Below are 22740 nucleotides of genomic sequence, written 5' to 3' on the forward strand. Positions count from 1 at the left end.
GTGATGTTATTGTTTTTTTCCTGGTTGAATAACAACCCATATAGTGCAGGCTGTTTAATGACACAAAGAATTAAGTATCTATTTTTGCTACTTTTGCAATTAGACATAATTTATGCTAATTAATGGAAGATTAGTTTAATTTAAGATTATCTAACTGTGTAAAACGTCATGGCTTTAAGCGTGACAAATTTGGTTTCATTTGAAGATGAAAACATGTGCAGGTCCAGAAATACGTTATTTTTTAATCCCTTTTTGCTACGCTTTCCAGACCCGAGCAGCAATAATAGCAAGTCCATAAACACAAACATCTAACAGTGGGGAAATACAGAAATACCTAACACAACACTCAACATTCAGTGTGTAGTCACAAACCGCTAATAGAGGCACCGTTTCACCACGATTCACTTCGGTTTATTCTCCCTCAGAGAAATGAAATTAATGTGATATTTATATTTTGCTGTTCTCTGACAGACAAATTTCTCAGGAGGATAAAAACTGGGAGCAAAACATTCAAGAACTGCAAAAGAAGGTAGGCTCGGATACTTCACCTCAGACATATTTCTCTCCCACTGTGACTGGGGCGATGATGTTATCTCAATAATGAAGTCGGCCGAGTTCACTTAAGACAGAAACTGTCAGCTGTGTGATAGACTTGCCTCCTTTCCACATGCAGAAATAATCCGTTTTTCTCCTCCACAGCACAGAATAACTGACAAGGTTCTCCTGGTGAAGTGCGTGTCCGTCCTCGCCGTCGTGATCTTCATGTTCTTTCTCAACTCCTTCCTTCCCAGCATTCATCTCGATCTCGGTGAGCGCAGCACTGTCTCATTATTGCAATGTTTGTACTGGTTAGTTGTGAGTTCTGTCATGTAATTATGAAACACAGCTTCCTGCGGTCTTGCAGTATAAATGAGTGAAAATAATGGCCTGACTAGCAAATGCAACCATTTGGGAGCTGCATCTAGACCCATCACGTGACAACTATTCATGAGTTTCAAATCTGTATTGATGAACAGTGTCCCAGTGAAGCTACAACATTGATACAAGTTTCTTGGGAAAAATAAGCAGCATTGTCTTGAGAGTTGCAGCTGTGTTTGCAGATATGCTAATCCCCAGAGAATGGTGATGTAAATCCCTCCATATTTTAGAGCTACGCGAGGTGTTCACCCTCTAAAAGCTCAATATTCAATTCCGATTCCTATATTGATTTTACATAAGATATATTTCCTCCACTACATTTTTGTAAACTATCATACATTTTAGGAAGGAATTCCTGTAACCCTTAGCTGATGAGCCTTTTTTAAAAGCTTAGTCGAAAAGTTGTCTGAACTGCAAATCTCCTTTTTCAAAGTTGAATTCTCTTTTGACTTTTTCAAATCTTTGGAAAGTTCTGCCTCCAGTGAGTACACACGCAGCTGTCATTCCTTTTTCTCTCCACCCTACAAATGTATTATCTGCGTCTGCAGGTTTAAAGCTGCTGGTCTGAGAAGGCCATATCAGGAGTTTACTGTCTCCTACGCTTTTGTATTTTTAGACAATCTCTTACCATATTTTCACTGGTTCTTCTACAGTGTGATTTTTTTTTTTTTTTTTTCCTCCATTCGGTCTGTATATTCATCTCTGCTTAGCCTTGCCTGAAGCTTATATTAATCCAGACTCACCTCAGTGTGTTTCCATCTGGGTTGATACTCAGGGGAGCACCAATAAACTACAACTACGTATCTCAGCTATGCAGAGTTTTAGTATGCTCTGAAATTAGGCAGTACTACACCTCTTCTATCTTTGTCAGTTTGGAGTATTTATAATTTTACCATTGGCCAATCTCCTGCCCAGATAAACCTGGAAATCTGTTCATCCCAGTCTCTAAACTGGGCTTCAAACAGGTAGTGATGGAGTTATTCATTCATTTTAACCAGCTCAAGTCTTAAACTAAAGTTCACTGCTAATGTTGTAATATATTTCTGAATCACATCGTTTATCGTGTTGTAATTATTGTACGTTTTGTTTAAGTCACAAGTGATTAGCACTTCAAGATATTTACTGATTTTTACTTCCCATTTTATTTTGTATTTCCTCCTGGTTATAACACTTGGGGCCTGATTTACTAAACATTTGTGTGTGTAAAATCACGTGCAAACTCCACACCACCTGCAAAGAAATGTCCAAGCAGACCTACTAACGACGTGCAGTGAGGATTGCGTCTTTCAAATGTGCAATTTAACACACTTTGTCCATTTTGTGTGTTTGCCTGCATGCATATGTAATATTGGGCGTTTCTGCTTGAAGGTGCAAAATCCTGGGAGGGAACCTGCAAATACGTACATTTAACACCCGCAACGATATTTACTAAACCTGAACGTAGAAACAGGAGAAGTGATTGCGTGTTTATTTTAGTACGACTGAAAGGAACGTATTAATCAGATGCACAAATCTGGAGAGACTGCTGCTCTTATTGTGGTGAGAAGGAGACGCAGAGAAACTAAAGAATACGAGAACGAGGTTTTACAGCTGTGGAAACATTTTTGAGATGTCAAAGGGAAAAAAATATTTAGACATATCGTTTGTCCAGCGATGATATTTATGAACTCAATGGTGATTGACAGTCAACAACAAGGAGGAGCCACGTCATACTAGCAATTAAAAAATTTCTTACGACTCAGCATTTCCCTGCCTTTGGGTCGTTCCAGTGTATCTCTGCTTGGATATCCCCCCCAGTCCCGTTATTCAGGTGTGCTGTCACAGGTCCTGAATGTGTCCCGCAGAATTCACAGGTAGCTTCATCAGGTTCACGAACACTATCGAGGCACTGAATGAAAAGTCACCTGCTCATCACAGAAAGATCTGGACCTGCTGATCGGTGTTTGTTGGAGGATCTCATCCACCGTCCCTCCTGTTTTATTGCTGACATTTTATTATTAAGCCTTTTTTTCTCCTTTTTGTTTTTCCCACAGTATTGACTTTCTTACTGATAATCTCCTATATAGTGTTTTGTTTTCCTTTTGCGGTCGTTCTGTTAGAACGACTGGAATCACTTTAACACACACAAACCCCTCATTAAATTTGTGTTTTAGTTATCATCCAAAGTCATCCTGGCCCATCCAAAGCTTGAGAAGTGTTATTAGTGTTTTGAAGATAGACAATGACGTCATCTGCAAAAAGGCACATTAAGTGCTTCACCTTTTGGCTTTGTCAGAAGGCTCTCTATATAATGTAAATTTGCCTATCTATGGCTAAGGTAGCAGTAGGTAGCTGCTTAAAGCTGCCTGGCCATTGATCTTTATTCTAACTGTTGAACCTCTATATAGAGCTTGTATTCACCTAAAGAATTGATTATAAAAACCTAATTCTATGGAGAAAAGGCCACCTAAGTCTACTGAGTGTTTCGTCTACATTGAGGCTGACCAGAGTTGCACTGTTGTTGATGGTTGATTATGAGCTTGCTCTACAACATGCATGCTTCTTCTGATGTCATCTTGTGTTTGTCGGCCTTTTATAAACCATAGTTTCTTTGCGTGATGGCAGCTTTCCTGAGTTTCCAATTTAGGGAATCTTACAGTACAGTAGAGTACAGGGCAGGGGGTAGATACTCAATATCCCCTTCTTTTTGGGAACTATCCCCTCCTAGCTGGGGAACATAGTGGAGCGTTTAGCATCTTAAGAGAAGAATTTGGTGGAGACCCCCCCCCCCCCCCCCCCCCCACACACCCTTCACTGCTGAGGCCACTCAGTCACCAAGCATGCTCAGTTAATTACAGGCGCTGCTCAGGTTACCTCTCTGTGACATTTATTAAATGGGAATGACCCCACAGCGGCGAGTTTTCTATCCCCGCAGAGGGATGGGCGCCTGTCCAAACACAGCTCTCATTAATGCATGCAGGTCAGAATCCGGGTTGACTACCGCTGCAAGCTCAGTCTATTCATTCACACGTGTTTTACAAATTTAACCTCATTAAAATTGTATTAAATTCACACGGTGGGATTTAATTTCAGTCTGATTATTGCCTGGTCATCCAATCCCTCTAATGTGTCTGCGGTGCTGTGAGTTACAACTGTGGTCGGGATGAAACCCCATTGATCTCTGGGCAGGAATCAGGAGAGTGTCGTGGTGAAAGTCACTGGAAGGGGCTTAGAACAACCTGTGACATTTGTTTTTTCACAAGACACTAATTTAGTTAAATCTCCACATTTAAATTACTGAGATTGTTTAGTCAAATCTTTGTATCTTTTCTGGCTAAAAGATACCTGAAACAAAACAGTTCCTTATCTAACCTTATATTTACGAGCACAAATCTCTTCATCACCTATGTTCCTTATCCAACAGTGGTGAGATATGTCTCCCAACACATTTCTTGTCTCAAACACTGTCATCTCCTGTATATGTTAGATGACTCTATCACAAAATGCAGACTTGTTTAAATGTTCATTTTAATTGAGAACTCCTTATTTTGGTTTGCTGCAGTTTGATTGTGGTCCTGTACATGAGGCAGCCTTGGGGAATATGAAGCTAGTGAGGAAATCAAATTGTCTTCCTGTTTTTTGTTTCTGGGGTCCTTGAAAGAAGCACAGAACTTCACAGTGTTTAATGGGCTAATTATTCTGGACGTATAACTTAGTGTACTACGACAACTTCCCAAATGTGAAAGCATGTGAGGAAGATCACGATGAGTCATGTTTCTAATCTTTAATCATTTGATTTCAATCCACAAACTCATGGAATGCAAAGAAATAAAAACAATGAACAAAAGACTTTACGGAACTTTATAATGAAAGTTAAGTAAGAGTCAGCTTTAGATTAGAAATAAGACGTGCATTTAGCCCACAAATACCACCAGACTTTATCTGTATGAGATAGAAACATTACACATTTCCCCCAGTAAATCACAATTTTGTAGTGTATTCTAGTTGTAGTGTTTAGAGATAAGTTGTGTTTTCTAACCCATGCTGACCTCCTTGTTGTTGCAGCACATCAGCTCGTTTGATCTTTCCTCTAAACTCTGATGAGAAATGTTATCAGACTCTTCAGTACAGCCTCATGTCTCACCCCACAGAAGAACCTTATGTTAATAGTAATTCTGACTCACTGCCATGTAAGCAGATCTACAATATAATACAGCATGTGGTGTTTTCTGTTGGTATTTTAACATGAATTGCACTCTTTACTGAGCTGTTTTCAAAGCCACTGGTGTCACGTTTTTATCTTCCACAGATCATCAATGAATTGTATATGATGGAAGGTATTGAAGGACCTACGTGTTTCTACACTAATGATGGCTGCTACTGTTCAAATTAACTACACAAACACACAATTGGTTTTTAATATATGTGTAAGCATTTTTTTCAAATGAGTTTAAAGCTTCACAAATCAATATTTTATATTACCGACTGAAAAAATGACTTGTAATGTTGAGTGAATGTTGAGAGACAGTAACGATGACATGATCGCTCTTCTTTTAAGTATATTTAAGTCAACTTTAACTTCAGTCTTACTGCTCATCAGCTCAGTTTCCAGACACAACAAGCAGCTGCCTCCAAACAGCAGACAGACAAAGTTAGCAACTAGCTGTAGAACGTAGGGGAGCATTTATGGGCCATGAAGAGTCAGCACAAGCGTTTTCAGGTATATCGTGGCAATGAATATTGCTCCATGTATGGTGGATGTGTGACAGCCAACTGTTTGCCAGCATGAAGCGTATTGTGCTTCCTCCCTGGCAAAGTTTGCTGAAAATGTTTTCTCAATGAAAACTATATGAAACAGTTAGAACCAAAAAGTCCTGTTTGACATTCAGACAAGTATAATCAGTCAACTTTTGGTTAAAAACGCAAGCCAGCTATAGTATGACCAGAAGAAAACACCCATAAACAAGTCGTAAAACAACCTTTATTAAATGATTTTTACTGTTTATTTTCATGTAAATCTCTTAGTTACATTCTTTGTTACTGTCTCTTACAGAATCAATGGCCATTTCCATTCTAACTTCCTTTAAATTTTCCAATAAGTTTTTGCCTGTTTATCATTGCCTCAGGAGTAAAGTCAATATTAGAGAACCATACTGGCTGCGAAAAACATGAATTACGAGCCCAGATCATGCTGAACTGCTGAACTGTGGCCTGAGATCAGCAGGAACAGCTCAGCAGGTTCTGAGCATGTAAACACGCTGTGCAGCTGCAAATATAATGATTTGATGAGTTTGTTTTTCAGTCCTGATGTTCTTATCAGTTTCTCTGTGCTGAATCTTTCCTGCGCCGCTCTCTCTTTTTTTGTGTCCTTCCAATGCACTTCCTTCTTCTCTAATTCCCCTCAGTGGTGAAATGATTTCCCCGTAGGCCTCGGCCAAGGTAATTACTGGTGCTCACCTGTTTAATCAAATTTTCTCCAAATGGATGCGCACTCTTTCCTCTTTCAAACACACTCTGTGGTTGTAAATATCAACAGGCTGGGGCCAACTTTTATCCTCCAGACTAGAATGTACTGGAATGACGTTTTGCTTCATCAAACCCACAAAGAAGAGCAAATACTTGTTTCCATCAAGAACCACTTCATGCTATGACTGCTTTATTACAGTATAGTGATGGTCTGGGTTCAGCACTGATAAGATTGAATGTTCTGGCTGTCAAAGTCTTTTTCTGTCATGCCTATCACCTGCATCCAAACCACATTAAACTATCACGGGCTATTTTCCTATATTGTCTTATACATATTTGATTTCAATGTTTTTTGGATCTTTGACTTTATATCTACATGTAAAGACGCAGTGGTAGCATCTGCAACATTTTATAAAGGCCTCTAGTGTTTTAACAAAAAGTGATTGAAGATATATTTGACTGACCAGAGAGCAGATGGAACTTCATTCCATGAGATGACTTTTAATCATTTAAAAAGTCTTGAAGTGGACCCCTGTGCTGTGAGCGACATCTCTGCTTCTGATAAATCGGTGTAAATTTGCTACTCTGGTGTCGGTGTCTGTTGGATGTGACCGTGATAGAATTTTTTTATATGTGTGAGAGTGTTTTGTAGCTATAAAGGGAGACGTCAGATGGTGTTTCTTGTTCTCTCTCTTAGGTTGGATCGCTATCCTGGGTGCACTGTGGCTTTTGGTTCTGGCTGACATCCAGGATTTCGAGATCATCCTGCACCGAGTGGAATGGGCCACGCTGCTCTTCTTCGCCTGCCTCTTTGTTTTGATGGAGGTATTTAAACATTGTGTCTGTGTTTCTGGCCTTTGACAGAGAAGCCTGATTCTATTTTTTAAGAGATTTTGGACTGAAAACACAGTCTGTATTTGAAGCACCAGATCTGGGATAAATGTAGCTTTAGCTGGGCTCTCCTCTGACAAGCATCTTCACAGGATACTAAATGAAAACAGGATCAGTGCTCAGATCTAGTGACAGTACACCGGGCAGTGACAGAAATTCAGCCTGTCAGTGAGCTCACAATATGAAAAGTAATTACCTATATCTTTACCCATGAGCCACCCGGTGAAAGGATGAAAGGAGAAGCTTTTTTGTGTCTCTCTGAGTCTTTGGTATGGATGTGCTCAAAACTATTTGTTGACATCATTAAACACCACATAGTGTCAGAAAATCAGTCCCTGCAAGGACCGGCCACCGGCATGTGAATATTGTTTTATCCTCAGTGTCAGGAACGATAACAAGGATAGATCTGTCTGTTTAATGGCCACTAAATGAAAACCAAATTGCTTTTCTTCTCTTCGCTTAATCCCAACTATAAGTAATTCTCTCAGATTTTTTTTCCCATATTAATCTTCTCCCCTTCATTTTTCAGGCTTTAACCCAGCTGCAGCTTATCGACTACATTGGACAACAGACAGCGGAGCTTATAAAAGTGAGTTTTTCCTTTTGTTTCTCAACCTAAACAGTCATCTCTCAGGTCTCCACGCAGCTGGCATAATTGATAATTGGTCAGTGGTGACATGATATTGCATTTCATGCATATTGATCCGTTTGTTGTGCACAGCTCTGAATTCAATTATTTTGTTTATATCTGATTCCTGCCAGCAGTCGAAGGGGATCTGATCCCATATTCTTGCCTCTGTGCATCATGCAAGCGAGGTGTCTCTTAGCAGAGAATTGCACCAGTAATAGGTACGTCGGCTCGTGTTTAGACTGTGGGGCTCTGTAGGTCTGATAATCAATCATGACAGGTGGAGCGCTCTTCGTGCTTTCTGACCCACTCAGTGTCCCCAAACAATAGACAACATGCTGGGTTCAATTGCACGGCCTTTCTCTCTTGATCCAGCTGGAGGACAAGTAAAAGGATGAAAACAAGTGAAAGGAGGAGACACTGTTTCCGTTAACCTGGCCACACATGCCTAATAGAAGAATATCAAGAGGGTTCAAGCATTGTCACGCTTGTCGCCACATGTGGAGAACTGGTCTCACTGTGTTCGTAGGGCAGAGAACTCTTAGTGATAAAACGCCGCCTGTGGTCGTGTCGCACATGAAAATAGCTTCATCCGCCAGCAAGAGGTTCAGTGTCAAAAACTGAACATAATTGGTGTATTTTGAATGAAATTAGTGACGGGCGGAGGGAGGGCGTGTGCATGCGAGTGTCGATGAAAGCAGCAGTTTACTCTCGTTCTTCTATTCTCAGGCGGTGCCAGAAGACCACCGCTTGGCTATAGCCATCATCTTGGTGATGTGGGTCTCGGCTCTGGCTTCTTCTCTCATCGACAACATCCCTTTCACCGCCACCATGGTAAGAGGTGTCAGCAGCATTTCACACTCCAGTACGTCACACAAACACAGTCTTACTGTTGTCTTACTGTTTAACACAGAAATAACACAAAATCCTGCTGGGACAGAAAAAGGCTGTGTATTTAAAGACATGGTGAGGTTTACTCATAGTGCAGGAATCGAAGGGCAGTCAACTCTGACTTGTTCATTGTTATAGCTCTAGGAAAACTCTAACATGCAGTGGTTCCTGTGTTTTTATTGCAGTCTCTCTTCACACACACACACACACACACACACACACACACACACACACACACACACACACACACACACACACACACACACACACACACACACACACACACACACACACTGTACAGTTCTGTTATTGACATTTTAACCTATTTAAGTCTGGAGATAATTATACATTTTGAGGATAATAGAAATAAGAAATCGACAAAAATGGCAAGTGATAAAAGTCTCTTCTTTTCTCATTGGATATTCCTTTTGAGAGGACTTTAAGAGGACATGCAGAGACTAAGATGCTTTAACATACTGGATAATATCTATTACTTCCAGCATAATTTATTATATACAGTATTATCGTCATGGGAGAGAAGCAGTCCCAGCAGTGTCATTATGTTCATAAGAACATGCAGTTAATGTTAGATTGTGTTTGAAATCTGTATTAGTGCCTACAAAATGCTCTCATACAAATTATAGGACGATACACCGAATTCTCTGAGGGCCATGAATCATTCGTCGACGTGAACTGCGGGGACTGACGCAGCTATCAATTAATTCTGTTACAAATGTCTGACCAATTGCCGCCTCACCACTTTTGTTGTCAGCTGTCTGTTTTGCAAAAAATTAATAGATTGTACAGAGATCAATGTTTCAGAGGGGTGCCAGTGTGCTCAATTAAAATGACAGTAACAAAAGGACAAGATGTTATCCCACTGATAGAGCGAGATGCTGCTCGCTGGAATTAAACCATCAGATTTTCGACTAGTCAGCCCCCCACCGATGGGTCCACGGGGTTCTGAAAATGTCCTTTTCTCTGACAGTCTTTTTTCCATATTTTCACGAGCGTCGCTCCACCTGAAAAAAGGGGGACTTCAAAGCGCGTCAGTTTTCAATTCAGTGCATGGCTGATAAGAAACTATGTCCTGATTGTCACAGTAGACTGAAGCTGAGAAAAGATTTGTTTTCCCCATTCAGACCTCAATGTTTGTGTTCAGAAAATGGATGGATGGATGATTGAATTTAGAAGCACTTTCATTTTCAAAGGTGTAGCTCACCATTTATGCTTATATGCTCTCTTGGCCAGACTTACATGAGAATATTGATAATTCTCTGATGTCTGTGTTATAAATATCACGCCAGCAGGGGTTAGCTTTGGTTAGCATCAACACTGGAAACAGAGTCGCAACTTATTTGAATTTGTGGAAAAAAACCTAAAGTCTTGGTGCACTAACTCAACATGTACTGTAACTGTCTTCAAAATGGGAAATAAGTCTGTTACACAAACAATTCCAAATACAAATCAGTTTACTATTTTAGTCATTCCTGTAAACACTCAGGGAGGGGTTTTGCTTTCCCAACCAGGCAGCAAACATTTAGGTGGATATAAGGCGATGTACTGTATATGATTGCTTTCCTGGTATGGTTTGGAGTCATGTGATTCACACAGCAGCATTCAGTCATACAACACCGGGTTCCGCCAGGACTGAGTGCAAATATTCTCCGTTGTGCTGCACACGACAGCTTTAATGTTTTATGTGTTACCTTCAGAAAACTCCATGACATGACTGAATGCACACTGTCTGGCCATCATGGTGGGAAACGATGTGGCTCATCAGTAAACCATCGTAGATGGAGCTGTGTACATGGGGGTTGCTGTTATGTGCAATTCACAAGACAACCTGCCCTGTTAAAGACACCAAACTAAACCGCATATAAAAACTGTCAGGACGGTCACCACATTAAAAACAGTGTATGTTATCGATGACTTTAAATCTCTGGTGCTCACAGATTCCAGTTATCATCAACCTGAGTCAGGATGCTGACGTGAACCTGCCAGTAAAACCTCTCATTTTCGCTCTGGCTATGGGAGCCTGTCTCGGTGGTAAGTCTTCATTTTTAGCCTTCTACTCTCTGTTATAGATAAAGTGTATGTTTGGTTTTGGGCAAAACACACAACACCCTCGCAGACTCCCTCACAGACAGCGGGGATTTGAGGGCTTATCCCTGTTTGAAAGGTGTGGCCCTTTATCGATGGCCCCAGCCAGAAGGAGACCTCGTATGCTCTGAGTGACAGCCACACTTTGTGCAACTGTGCCTCTCCTCGGGGAGGTCAGGCTGTGCTTTTTGCGAAAACAGTCTCAAGGCCCTCAATGCATGCCTCGCTCCTGCTCTGCTGCCCCCCAGCAGCCGGCCCCTCGGCGGAGTGCGGCTCTGTTTGGGTGGGAAGGACACAAAGAGAGAGAGAGAGAGAGAGAGAGAGAGCTGTCACAGTGTTTCAGTTTAATCAACTGCACTGTGACAGGCCTTCATCGATCGGCAGTATGATGCCGCCACCGCCCAGCTCCATCCTCACACTGACACTTTTTGAGTTGTGAGCAGTATCGATGGATACGCACACCGACTGTCAAAATGTTGCCAACAGAAAAAAAAAGTGAAACTTTATATTAGATGAACACTGAAAATGTTGAGTACACAGAAAGTTGATGATTACTTTATTATTATTGTTATTATACCAGTGCAGATGTTGAATATTTTAAAGTCCTTTGTGATTGTGCTCTTCCACCTTATATGATGTAAAGTGAAATAAGACGTAAATATCAGTGGTGGAAGAAGTATTCAGGTCCTGTACTTAAGGCAAAGTGCTAATACCACACTTGTAGTAAAAATACTACTGCTATAGTAAAAGTCCTGCATTCAAAACCTTACTCAAGTAAACGTATGTAAGTGTCATCAGCAAAATGCACTGAAAATATTAAAAGTAATGGTACACACTGTGCAGTAAATGCTCCCTGTCATTATTTTACTATTGTATATGTCCTGTATGTATTATCCTGTGAGTACATACATTTCTGAAAAAATCAACAACCTCATAAAAAAATCTGTCATGTTTTCAGCTTAGTAACGATGCATTTTCAAGCTGATTTAAGAAGGTTTTGAAATAGTTTGTTTCGCTTAAGAAGTCAAAAAATTCCCTCAGCCCATAAAGGAACATTTGATTATTTAGGTTATCAGAAAAACTCTAATTTAAAATCACCAAATTAGGAACTATATGGTTTTCACCGGACAGGACAGGTATGAAAAACTGTAATCTTAAAAGGAACTAAAACTGTCAGACAAATGTAATGAAGTATAAGGTACAATATGTCCCTTTTCTTTAGTGGAGTGGAAATATAAAGTTGCATAAAATCAAAATACTCAAGTAAAGCACAAGGAACTCGTATTTGTATTTAAGTAAAGCACCTGAGCAAGTGTACTTAGTTACATTCCACCTCTGATGAGTATTTTCTTTAAAAGGATAGTGGTTTACTTCACAGTTGGTTTACTTCACAGTTGTCCTTGACTGTTTTCCGCTCTGTTTAGGAAACGGCACATTGATCGGAGCATCAGCCAACGTTGTGTGTGCAGGAATCGCTGAGCAACACGGATACGGCTTCTCCTTCGTGGAGTTCTTCAGGTAAGCCGTCTCTCCCTAAACAACATGAGCTCTCACATTTCAAGCAGGTCAGTGTGAGAAAAAGGTCATGAACACCGTGTTTGTGTAGTGGCTTTATTTTTTTGTTTATGTCTTTGGGGGGATTGTCAGACTTGTACATTACTGGGAATGCTGTACCATAGGCTGTTCTGCCAGAAGGCGTACTTACACATTAATGTCTGTCATATGTTGCGGTAGAAAATGCCAACAGTGTGTATGAGTGGCCTCAGAGCATTTAGAGAAAAAAACCCTGTCAGAACCGGAATTGCAAAAAGCCTGAGATTCCACAGAGTCCTCGTCATTTAAATGTGTGTCACGTGGCCGGAGCCGCTCACCTCTTTAAGAAGGTGTTGCTGGAAGTGAGAAACTGAGTGTATCTTTCTCCAGCCGGCGCATTGTTCTGTCAGTACAATAACTCCAGGAAGCATCGCGGCACACGAGTTTATGTTATCTGGTCCGAGCAGTGATCCTAGTTTGTGTCCTCTTCAGTGACCTGAGAGCACTGACAAATGTTTACGACAGCGAGTCTGCAGGATTCAAACTGCAGCAGTATTCACTCATATCTACAGAAAAACAAGTTTGTTACACTGAGTCATAAAAAAAACATTTCATACGTGTGACTGATTGAATTGATACTGAGTGAAACCCCTGTGAAGAGCTTAATTTGAGGACTAAATGGTGGTTACAAAAAAAGGATAAACAAACTTGAATTGAATGGTGAAAACTGGTTATATCTGGAGCTGGATGGTAACTAGGCTGCCTCCCAAGTTGCCACCTGCTCCCTTATAATTCTCACTCCGGTGACGTAACAGACAGACATACTTTTCAATTTGCTTGCTGGAGAAGCGGAAGTGGTCAGTGATGTTGAAACAAGGATGAATATGAGTCTGATTAGGTTTAATATGCAATCACTTGGAAATAGGATGTCATTAGATTTATGGGGCTACTAAATGCACTGTATGTAATGATGAAAAGAGACAGAGAGAGACCATTCCTTTTGGGAGTCAGAGGCTCTAATATCTACATGAAACTCAGACATTCCATCAGAGCAGAGCCACCACAATCTGATTTATATCTGTTTTATTGGCACTTGTGATTGAATGCAGGGTCTGTGTCTGGGCGTGAACTATTGTCATTAAAGGTACCTCACAGATCAGAAAACCTTTTCTCTGGATGGAGTGACAGAGTTTGATCACTGCTGCCAGTTTATGTGAGCGTCCTTTTCACTTGGATGATTTCTCATTTGTGTGTAATTATGTTTTTTTGTGAGCTCAACCACTCTTGGATGAATTGGTATGGCATTTTGTACAGATATTTATGGTACCCAGACAATAAATAGTAATGACTCTGATGAACCCTGGACTTTTTCTTGCCATGAGATTGACTTTCATTGGACCATTGCAATGAATTGCAGTAGCTTTGGTGATCCTCATCCTACTCCTGTAAAAAGAGCCTCGGTGATGGAACCAATAGGTTTTTTGAAGAATGTAGTTGTAGTTCAGTGTGGTGGCTCCAGCTGTCGACATCCTGGCAGTGCCTGACTTCACCTACCTAATTTCACCTAATTTCACTGCCTCCACATCTAAGCTAATATCTTGGTCATCATAGGGGCTAACCATTCATGCTATATCTTGTTTTTTTCAGAACAGATAAGCTATCCAAATAATTCATCATTTAATTTGATGATACTTGGAAAACCTTTTCGCTACCCTTGAACTCAAGGGAACTAAATTACCTTTAATATTAAAGTTTTTTCATACCTTTCCTGTCCAGTGAAAACCACGTATTGCATTGGCATTCCCATCAGCCTCAGCTATATGCTGTCGTTGGTGTTAATTGACAAATGCTAGCATTCTAGCACCCCAAAATAAGAGGCCGACTGTTGCAAACAATAGAGCACGGTAATGTGACCATCTTAGGTATGACTTCAAGTTTCTGTGGTAGGTTGCTCCATAGAGTTCTTCCTTATTTTCTCAGAGCAGGAGGCAGTGAAGTAGTGGATGTGAGAGAAAAGAGAGACTAAAATCAATCAACTAAAAGGTGGAGAAGGTCTCCCAGTAGGTTATAGTGTGTTGACAAGTTAGTTGCTGCACCCAAAAGACACAGGAATGACCATCTGCTTAGAATATCATTGAAATGAGTGGAGACAGTTGCAGCCTGTCAGCTCCGCTCTCTCACTGTAGCTGTGTGTACAGTAACTGGATGGAAGCATTGCTCTCGGCTGAAGCACTACATTTAATTGGCTGTCTGTGGCAAGGGTCACAGCTGTTCAGAGAGTCAGGTAAGGGGGAGAGAAAGTCTGTCGGTGACTCCAGGCAGCTGGGGCTGACTGGTGCCGTATCATGTGGTCGAATTCAGGGGCCAGATGAGCCCACAGGGACACGAATGCCTTTTTGATAGGCCATCACAAAGGAAAATAAGCGGCCCCGAATAGCTCAGCAGTTAGTAGCTATGGTCCCTATTGCTTGCTTCATGCCTCCAGCCCCTTATCATCCTCCTCTCCTCAAACCATTAACTCAGGCAGCATCGCAAAAATAACCTGTTACAGTTTAGTAGCGGCAGCTTATCAATGAACTAAGCTGTTTTTATTTAGTATTGTCCAGTGGTTTCTAAAAGTGCTGTGTCCCTTTCAAGGGGTCTCGAGATAGACTATTTATTGGACTCTTTTAATTATTGTATGATATTGAATAGACGTAACTCTTTGGTCTTTCTAAACTTATCTAAGTGAAACAATCAGAGAAGATTAGAGGAATAAAAATGGTGGGATTGTTTGAAACTAATAGACATCTGAAACGTGACATGGGGTCCATTGGAAATGGTCTCTAAGGCTTTGGCCAAAATGTTTCAGAAAAACTGGTTTAATCAGTTCACTGTATTTTAAGTTATAATCTTCCCTGAAAAGATATCAGCAACTGTAGCTGATAATTAGCAAATATTAACACGCTTACAGGCTTCACTAAAATGGTCCGTCAGAGCCACTAGCAGGGCAGCGCTTGTGTCATTGACTGTGCATTGACCATCAAGTACAAACAGGCTCCAAAACAAATGACATCAAACAATGTGAGCTGCATCAAAGAGAGGGGAGCATTGTTCAGTTTCCACACCTCGTGCGCCCTCTCTTTGTTGCACCACACGACAGAATTAATATTTCCCTTCACACAGCTCTCTGCATCTGCAAATGAGTACCATGCTGGAAACAAAGGCCCCCCTGCACTAGAGACCGCAGGTGTGCTACCTTCATTTGAAAGAAATTTTAACATTCACCATAATCAGTGACAACATTATACATATTATTGGAGGTATTGTGAGTATTTCTGTGCCACTCGACAGCCTGAACGTTGCACATTTTGTACATTTTGTGCGTCACAGTGCTTATTGACTAGAGCAGGCCAACCATTGTCATGGGCAGCAGTGCTGTTTTGTCATACAGTCAGAGAAGCACATCCATTGGGTTTATCTAAAGAGAGTCTTTGAGATTGCATCAGGACTTTCAAAGACCTCCCATCATATGCAATCAAGTCAGTGTGTGAGATGGCGAGGTACGATGGGAATTTTTAGACAAGGTGAACCCTGTTCCTTTCTGTGCTGTATTGTGGCAACTTTTTCATCTGCCCTCTGTCCCTCCATGCTGTGTCTGTGATGGGGAAACTGGTATTGCTCAGCAGAAAGTGATTCACTCGTGCAGAGGTGACCTCTGCTTGTGACAGTTTAGATTCCTCACTCCATCCATCCTAACTGGACATTCACTCCACAAAGATAGTCACAGTGGCCTCATGTTCATGAACTATTTAAGGGCATTGACCTGGGTAAATCCTATTTCCCATTTCATTTTCCTATTTCCCGTTTGTGTGTGCAAGTATGATTTTAATAAAAATATATATAGTACTGACAGAAACAGCTAACATTGGCTCAGTAGTATGGACAGAACTATATTCTCCCACTACACATCAATATACACACTTAGCTGGTGTGACTCTCCAGCTACACTGCTGAATGCAGCATTTCTATCCAACTCTGGAATGATTTATAACACATTTTATAGCAGTAGCTCTATATTGAGATACGACATGAAGGCTGTTTCTGTATTTGCATGTATTCTATATGATTCATCAGCATGTGAGGGCTTTTGGCTGGAACAAGCAGCTGTCACCATAATCATGCTGCACAATATCACGTAGCCAACATGTGCATATTTAAGATTCTTTACAGGATTCCCCCTTTTAAAAAGTTACCTGGAAAAAAAATGCCACTTGGCGACGTTACTTTAACCCAACACATGAACCTAACGTTAGTTTCCTTAGTTAGCTTGTTTCTGCTCAACCAGTCAGTATTAGCTGCTGCTGCTTTTGTTCACCTGTATCTGAAATCAAGGACATTGGAAGAATATGACTGAGAACTTCAAGTTGATAATGTGCTATGGTTTAATTGCATAATACTGTGCAAGAACAGAGAGCTTGACAGGCATGCAACAATTACTAAGGCAGACAGGGGGTATGGAACAATTAATTTATACTGAACAAATGAGACAAATGTTTTTCTTCAGACCTTTGCAGGTAAACAGTAAGAACTAAGTAAGAGGTTGCAAGCTTAGGGAAGGGCTGTGTCAGTTGAGGAAATCCGGAGGAGATTTGACCTCAGTCCATTGTGATGTGAGGAACTTTTTTAGGAGCTGGAAATGAAAGACTTCCATTAACTATTACCTAGAGGATGTCACATATATCACAGTTGAGTTTGAGAAAATTTGCTTGGTTGAAGAAGTTGGTTGGAGTGGATTGAGTTGCGGTGATGATGGATTTAGTGGTTATGTAGAGCTGGACATCATCTGCATAGAGGGAGATCATGCCTGACAGCAGATACTATGTGGAGGATGAATAGGAGAGGACCAAGTATTGATCCCTGGGGGACACCTCACTGTAGTGGACCAGTAGCTGAGGGGCATCGGTTAAATGATTCATGATACCCAACAAGTAGTCCATTCCATGATTGTAGTGGATTTGCCTTTGCTTTGCATCCATTACAATTGTGGAACATAGAAGCTTAGTAATACATGTTTTTTAATGTGCACATGTACCTAATTCCTTCATGTAATTTATGTTTAAAACATCTTGAAATATAGTTCCTGAGCCTCAGACATTACCATTTCTCAGCACCCTCTCGCTACAAAGAAAGGGGTTCACAAAGCTGAGCAGGAGTTTAAATATCTCAGTTTTAAAACCGGTAGAGAAAAATAAATTTGACTGATAAATATGTTAAAAATACATGCACAACAACAATTAAATATTAAGTAAACTAATACATTTCAGCGAGTTCAAACACAACCTTGTGTTGTTAGTAGAATTACTATAAATATGAAAGTATAGGATAAATTGCAAAGCCATTTTCTGTGAAACATTTTAGTATGTCCTTAAAAGTTTAGTTATCAGTAAGTTAGGAAAGGGAAAGTTCAGGTTTTTAATGCTAAATATCAGAAGAAAAATCATGATGTCTTTGTTTAGCTAGATGATTTGTACTTAAACTTTTTAGCTTTTTTCTAACATCCTTGTGTGAGGTTTTCCTCAGGATTCATCCTTGATTAAACTTTTAATGTGTAAATAAAAATAATAATCACACTCACCTTTGTAGTTCATCTGGCATCTCAGAAAGTTTAGCTTTGTTGCAATTTAAATGCACCACCACATTGTATTGAAATCATTATTAATGAGCGTAAGTGCTTGACTAGCCTCATTAGTCTTCAGTTCAAGTACTAATTTGACATTTCCACATGAATATTAAATGAAAACAGAATAATTTTATCCATCTGAATGAAGAAATAGTTGCAGCAATAAAGAGTAATACATTGACACACAATTATCAGATATGCACTCACACACATACAGTGCACCATTTACTTTAAGTTAAGGCTCTCTGGACATCTTGTATGTCTTTCTGACCTTCTTTAGTGTAGAGGACTCAATGCATGAGGCAGTCAGAAATGGCATCTTAAAATGGAGCTTTCATAAAACAGATATAGTTGGCCAGTAGTTGCTAACTCCGTCCAACCCCTTAGAAAGAGACAAAATTGACACAAAAGACTTTTCAAGTGAGTCATTGTTCTGTGTTCTTGAGCATTTGTTTAATCAAAGAAGGTTTCTCCTGCCTTTTCTGTGTTTTTATTTATTCTTGTTTTGTGCTAGATGTCATTTTTTATTAGTGACATAACTCAGTGACTATCTGACAATCAGTGGCCTTCCAGATAGTTAGATTTATCAGTAGTACAAATGCTCCTGTTGCCTTTATTAGCGGTAAACTTCCATATTGGGACCACAGTCACATTTGACATCATCATTTCTGGTTATAAAGAAGCAGAGCCAATAATAAACTAAGCTGCAACCCACTTCATGATGTTGATAAATGCCTTTATACACAATATACAACGCTGTTTCCATCCAATAGTTCAAAGACAACGTATCAAATGTTGAAACGGAGAACAACTTTTATTGTTTTATGAAAAATATGTGCTCATTTTGAATTTCAACATGAAACACAGTGCACCAAACACTTCAATAGTTAGTGACTCTATTTAAGTGTTTCTGGCACAAAGTTGCCACTGTTTGCCATCATGAAAGCTTTCCACACCGAAGCTTAATTTGTAAATCAGGAGGTCCCAGAAAACAAAGAGGGTGCTGTTCTGATTGCACTGGTTATCAATCCTGATCACACACATGCTGACCATGATTAGAAAACATAAATATTGACTTGACTTACAGTAAGCTTACAGTATTCGAACAAATGAGGAAAATCTGCCATTTTAAAATTACTTTTCATTCATTACAATATCTGTCTTGTTTGTCCAGTGAATTTCCATAAGTTGATATAGACTAAATTATCCAAGAGAACAAATGAAATCAATTCAATAGTTTATTAAGAAATGTTTCTGCTTGTGCAGAGTTGATCAACTGAAAAATATATTTTCAGGATATTTACATACCTGATTTTAGTTTTAAGACAACTCAATATAAGAAAGTTAAAAATAAAACAAGACAGTCGTTGGCAGCTGTGAATCACTGCTTATTAAGTAAAAGGTCATCTTTGATGTTGAAATGCTCTTAGAAGAAATTGTGCAGGTAAACTGTCTGTAAGGCCCTCTCTGACCTGCGCGTGGCTACAGTACTTATTTTAATGAAATCCACATCAGCATAACGCTCGTTTCCCACTAGAGTACGTCTGCTGGTAAAAGATGCAGACAAAATGGAATATAAAGGTCATCAATGCAATAGTTGGCCGTGCATTTGCAAATAACAGGTTGTCATCATTTTGTCATTAATCTCTATAGGGAGATTAGCACAGCTAATATGGCAGCGGTAGTTTTATGGTTTATTTTATTATGTTGAGTTTTTGACTCGGCCTCACATGTCACACTGCACCATTACACTGGTAAGCAACATCTGCTCCAAATGATGTTTTAACGATATGGTTCTCTTAATTTTTCAGTAGCAGGACTGGAGTTTTAATTACTCTTTTGATTGATTGCTGGCACTATAAATATATATAAAGTTTATTCCCCCCCCCAAAAAATAAAAAAAATAAAGTGATCTGTGGCACGGACTGGGGGTGAGCAGATCTCTGGCCCTCAGAGCAGCCATGTGTCCATATAGGACATGGTAGGCGTCCAAACGACAAACCATCTGCAGTGCTGGAGTCGTCTGAGGACGCATTTGAAATTAAGGGCACTAATTCAGGACTGAAATGCTACTTTTATGGCAGCGATCATCGCCGTTGCGTAATGAATAAACTCAATTTCAGTCATCACACTGAGAAGTGGTTTGGCCTTTAAAAATGCCAGGCAGTATTTCACAGGACACTATAGTCTGCCACAGTGATAACTTTAGACTGGTGAGATGTTTGCATGCAGTTGAATACTTTTCAGATTGTTTTGACAAGTGCAGTCTGACTTCACTCTGCAAACAATATGTAGCACATCATTAGGCATGTGTTGGAGCAGCAGGGTTGTTAGTGAGCAGGAAGACAAGCCTTCACCTGCAGGCTGATGTGTTCTTGAACAAGACGCTGAATTAGTACCACTCTGAAGGGGCTGGGTGAAAAGAGCTTGTGGGGCTCAGGGAAGTGTCACATCGGAATTTTCCAATAATTTGGTCTTCCCTAATATGAAGAATTTGTCTGTCTGTCGCGGTCAAAGGTCAAAACGGGTCAAAAAGAGACAAATAATGAAACTGTTTCAATAAAGAAAAGTAATTTGACAGTAAAATAGGATGGTGAGATGGCAATTGTGATGTCATGTGACATTGCGAAGAACCCACCACTTTATATAACATTTATTCATGAATAAGTTGCGTCAGGCAATTTGCTTCATTTATCTGATGTGGAGAAATGTAACTAAACGTGCCTGTAATTACCCGCTTTTACTCTGCTGATGTTTGAATCTCAATCCTGTCGTTTGTCATGGCACGACACACGAAACATGCCTGAGTTACACTAAATTATAAGGTAGATAGAAAAAAATAATATTCTTTGGACTGGTTATACTGTTTGTACTAGATGTTATGTTACTGCTACTCCAACAACCTTTATTGTGTTATCATGCGACAACTGCTAAACTTTCCAACAATAAAAGCAGGCATGTTTTTCTCTGCATGTCTGCAAGTAATTTTCATATTAGTGAGATGATGCATAATTACCAGGTGGCAACTACAAAAACACTGTCAATCATCTTTGCAGCTGCTTCCAGTTAGTATTTAGTGTATCAATATTGTTTTTCCAGAGGTTGTTTCCTCTTCAGAGCTGCATTCTTTAAAGAAAGATGCTACACTTTCTTTATAAACAGGAAGATTGATCATAGTAAAACCTTGGTTTGGACAGTAATAACATTGGTATCTTATTCCTGATCGTTGTTGCACAGTCACAGATACATTTTGACCTCCCTGTTGCACATTGAGACTTGTTGAGAAAACTGTTTACTAGTAGGAGTGCACAGGTCTCATATTTCTGCCTATAATATTTGAACCAGGGGACATGTGCCACAACATGGTAAAACTACTCCACTGAGTCATGGGTCATTTTAAAAATGATCACCAATTATCACTATGCAGCCAGCCAGCCAGCCCCGCCCCATCCCACCCCACCCAACCCTGCTTTATCCTGACCAATGTCATGGGGGTGCTGGAGCCTATCCCAGCTGACTTTGACCGAGCCTCACCACTAAATGCCACTAAATCCTACACACTGCTCCTTTAATCAAAAATGCCCAACTTTAAGGACCAAACAATTAACCTTCTCCACCGTGGAGGTCCGTGTACCAGGACTGAAATCTATCTGTTATTAAAATGAAACCTGATGCCTTTTTAAGAAGTTTGCTGAGTGAGGCACATTCACTAATGACGCTGCTTACCAACACTGATTAATTTCCATTACATTTCCATTCAAATTTGGCAGAATTAAGAATTTTTAGACCAGGTCCAATAATATCACTGTTTACTGACTCATTGTTATAATGCTGTCATTTACAAATTTACAGTTTTGATAAGGCAGAAGATAATTGTCAAGATTTGGAAATTTTGAGTTTCTCTAATCTCACTGGCCTGGTAATGAATAAACATAGTAATTGCATTTTCAAAACTCTCCCAAGTGTTTCTAATCCACAAAGCTCAATGTCAACTACATGTATTTTGGCCTTACTTGTGGAAATTTCAACACATAACTTAGAACTTTAGGCGTTAAACAATGAATTGAGAAAATAATTGACAATCAGTATGATGATCGCCAGGGGAAATCTGTTAATGACTCTGAACCAGACACACGTCTCACCATTTGTGCCTCTCATTACATTTTTTTTTTTTACCATTATTTGTTCTGTCTGTGATTGTTCTCTGTGCTTCGACTATATAATTTGAACGTACATTAAGGTCAACAAAATTATTTTACAAAAAAAACCTTTCTCAGGAAGAATAAAATACACATTTTCTCATCTATTGTGTGATTTTTCTCTCTTCTCACAGGTTAGGGTTCCCCATGATGATAATGACATGTATGATCGCCATGTGCTACCTGCTGGCCACCCACATTGGACTGGGATGGAACATGTAAACCACCGGTGCTCTCCAGAGCCAAAGAGACTAGTTTGTGTGAGTGCACGTGACCACTCGCTCACTGTAACGTGACGTGTAACCTGACTGATCGATCAGATTACATTCACTGTATGAAGCATCGTAGCCATATTTTTTTCAAATCGTGTGGCCAAGTGTCTTTTGGTGTCAGGGACCACATTTATGGGAGTTGTGACCAAAACTTTGAACGTACAAAATGTGTCTTTACTGAAAAAAAAAAAAGGCTCC

At 39.9% G+C, this 22740-nt stretch overlaps 1 protein-coding gene across 1 annotated transcript in view; it reads left to right on the forward strand.

Annotated features, from left to right (window-relative positions):
- The window catches only part of oca2 (oculocutaneous albinism II), a 47530-nt gene extending 25038 nt beyond the window's left edge, over positions 1–22492 (forward strand). The window contains exons 16-23 of the mRNA XM_069149963.1: positions 472–529; positions 700–808; positions 7061–7188; positions 7784–7843; positions 8612–8716; positions 10729–10822; positions 12301–12394; positions 22405–22492. Of these exons, the coding sequence (XP_069006064.1) occupies positions 472–529; positions 700–808; positions 7061–7188; positions 7784–7843; positions 8612–8716; positions 10729–10822; positions 12301–12394; positions 22405–22492 (736 nt within the window). The remainder of the gene's footprint in view (positions 1–471; positions 530–699; positions 809–7060; positions 7189–7783; positions 7844–8611; positions 8717–10728; positions 10823–12300; positions 12395–22404) is intronic.
- The last annotated feature ends 248 nt before the right edge of the window (positions 22493–22740 follow it).

Source organism: Embiotoca jacksoni, unplaced genomic scaffold (genome assembly GCF_022577435.1).
Source record: "Embiotoca jacksoni isolate LCO1_2020_lvr unplaced genomic scaffold, fEmbJac1.0.p SCAF_16, whole genome shotgun sequence".
In the NCBI taxonomy this organism is placed as follows: domain Eukaryota; kingdom Metazoa; phylum Chordata; class Actinopteri; family Embiotocidae; genus Embiotoca; species Embiotoca jacksoni.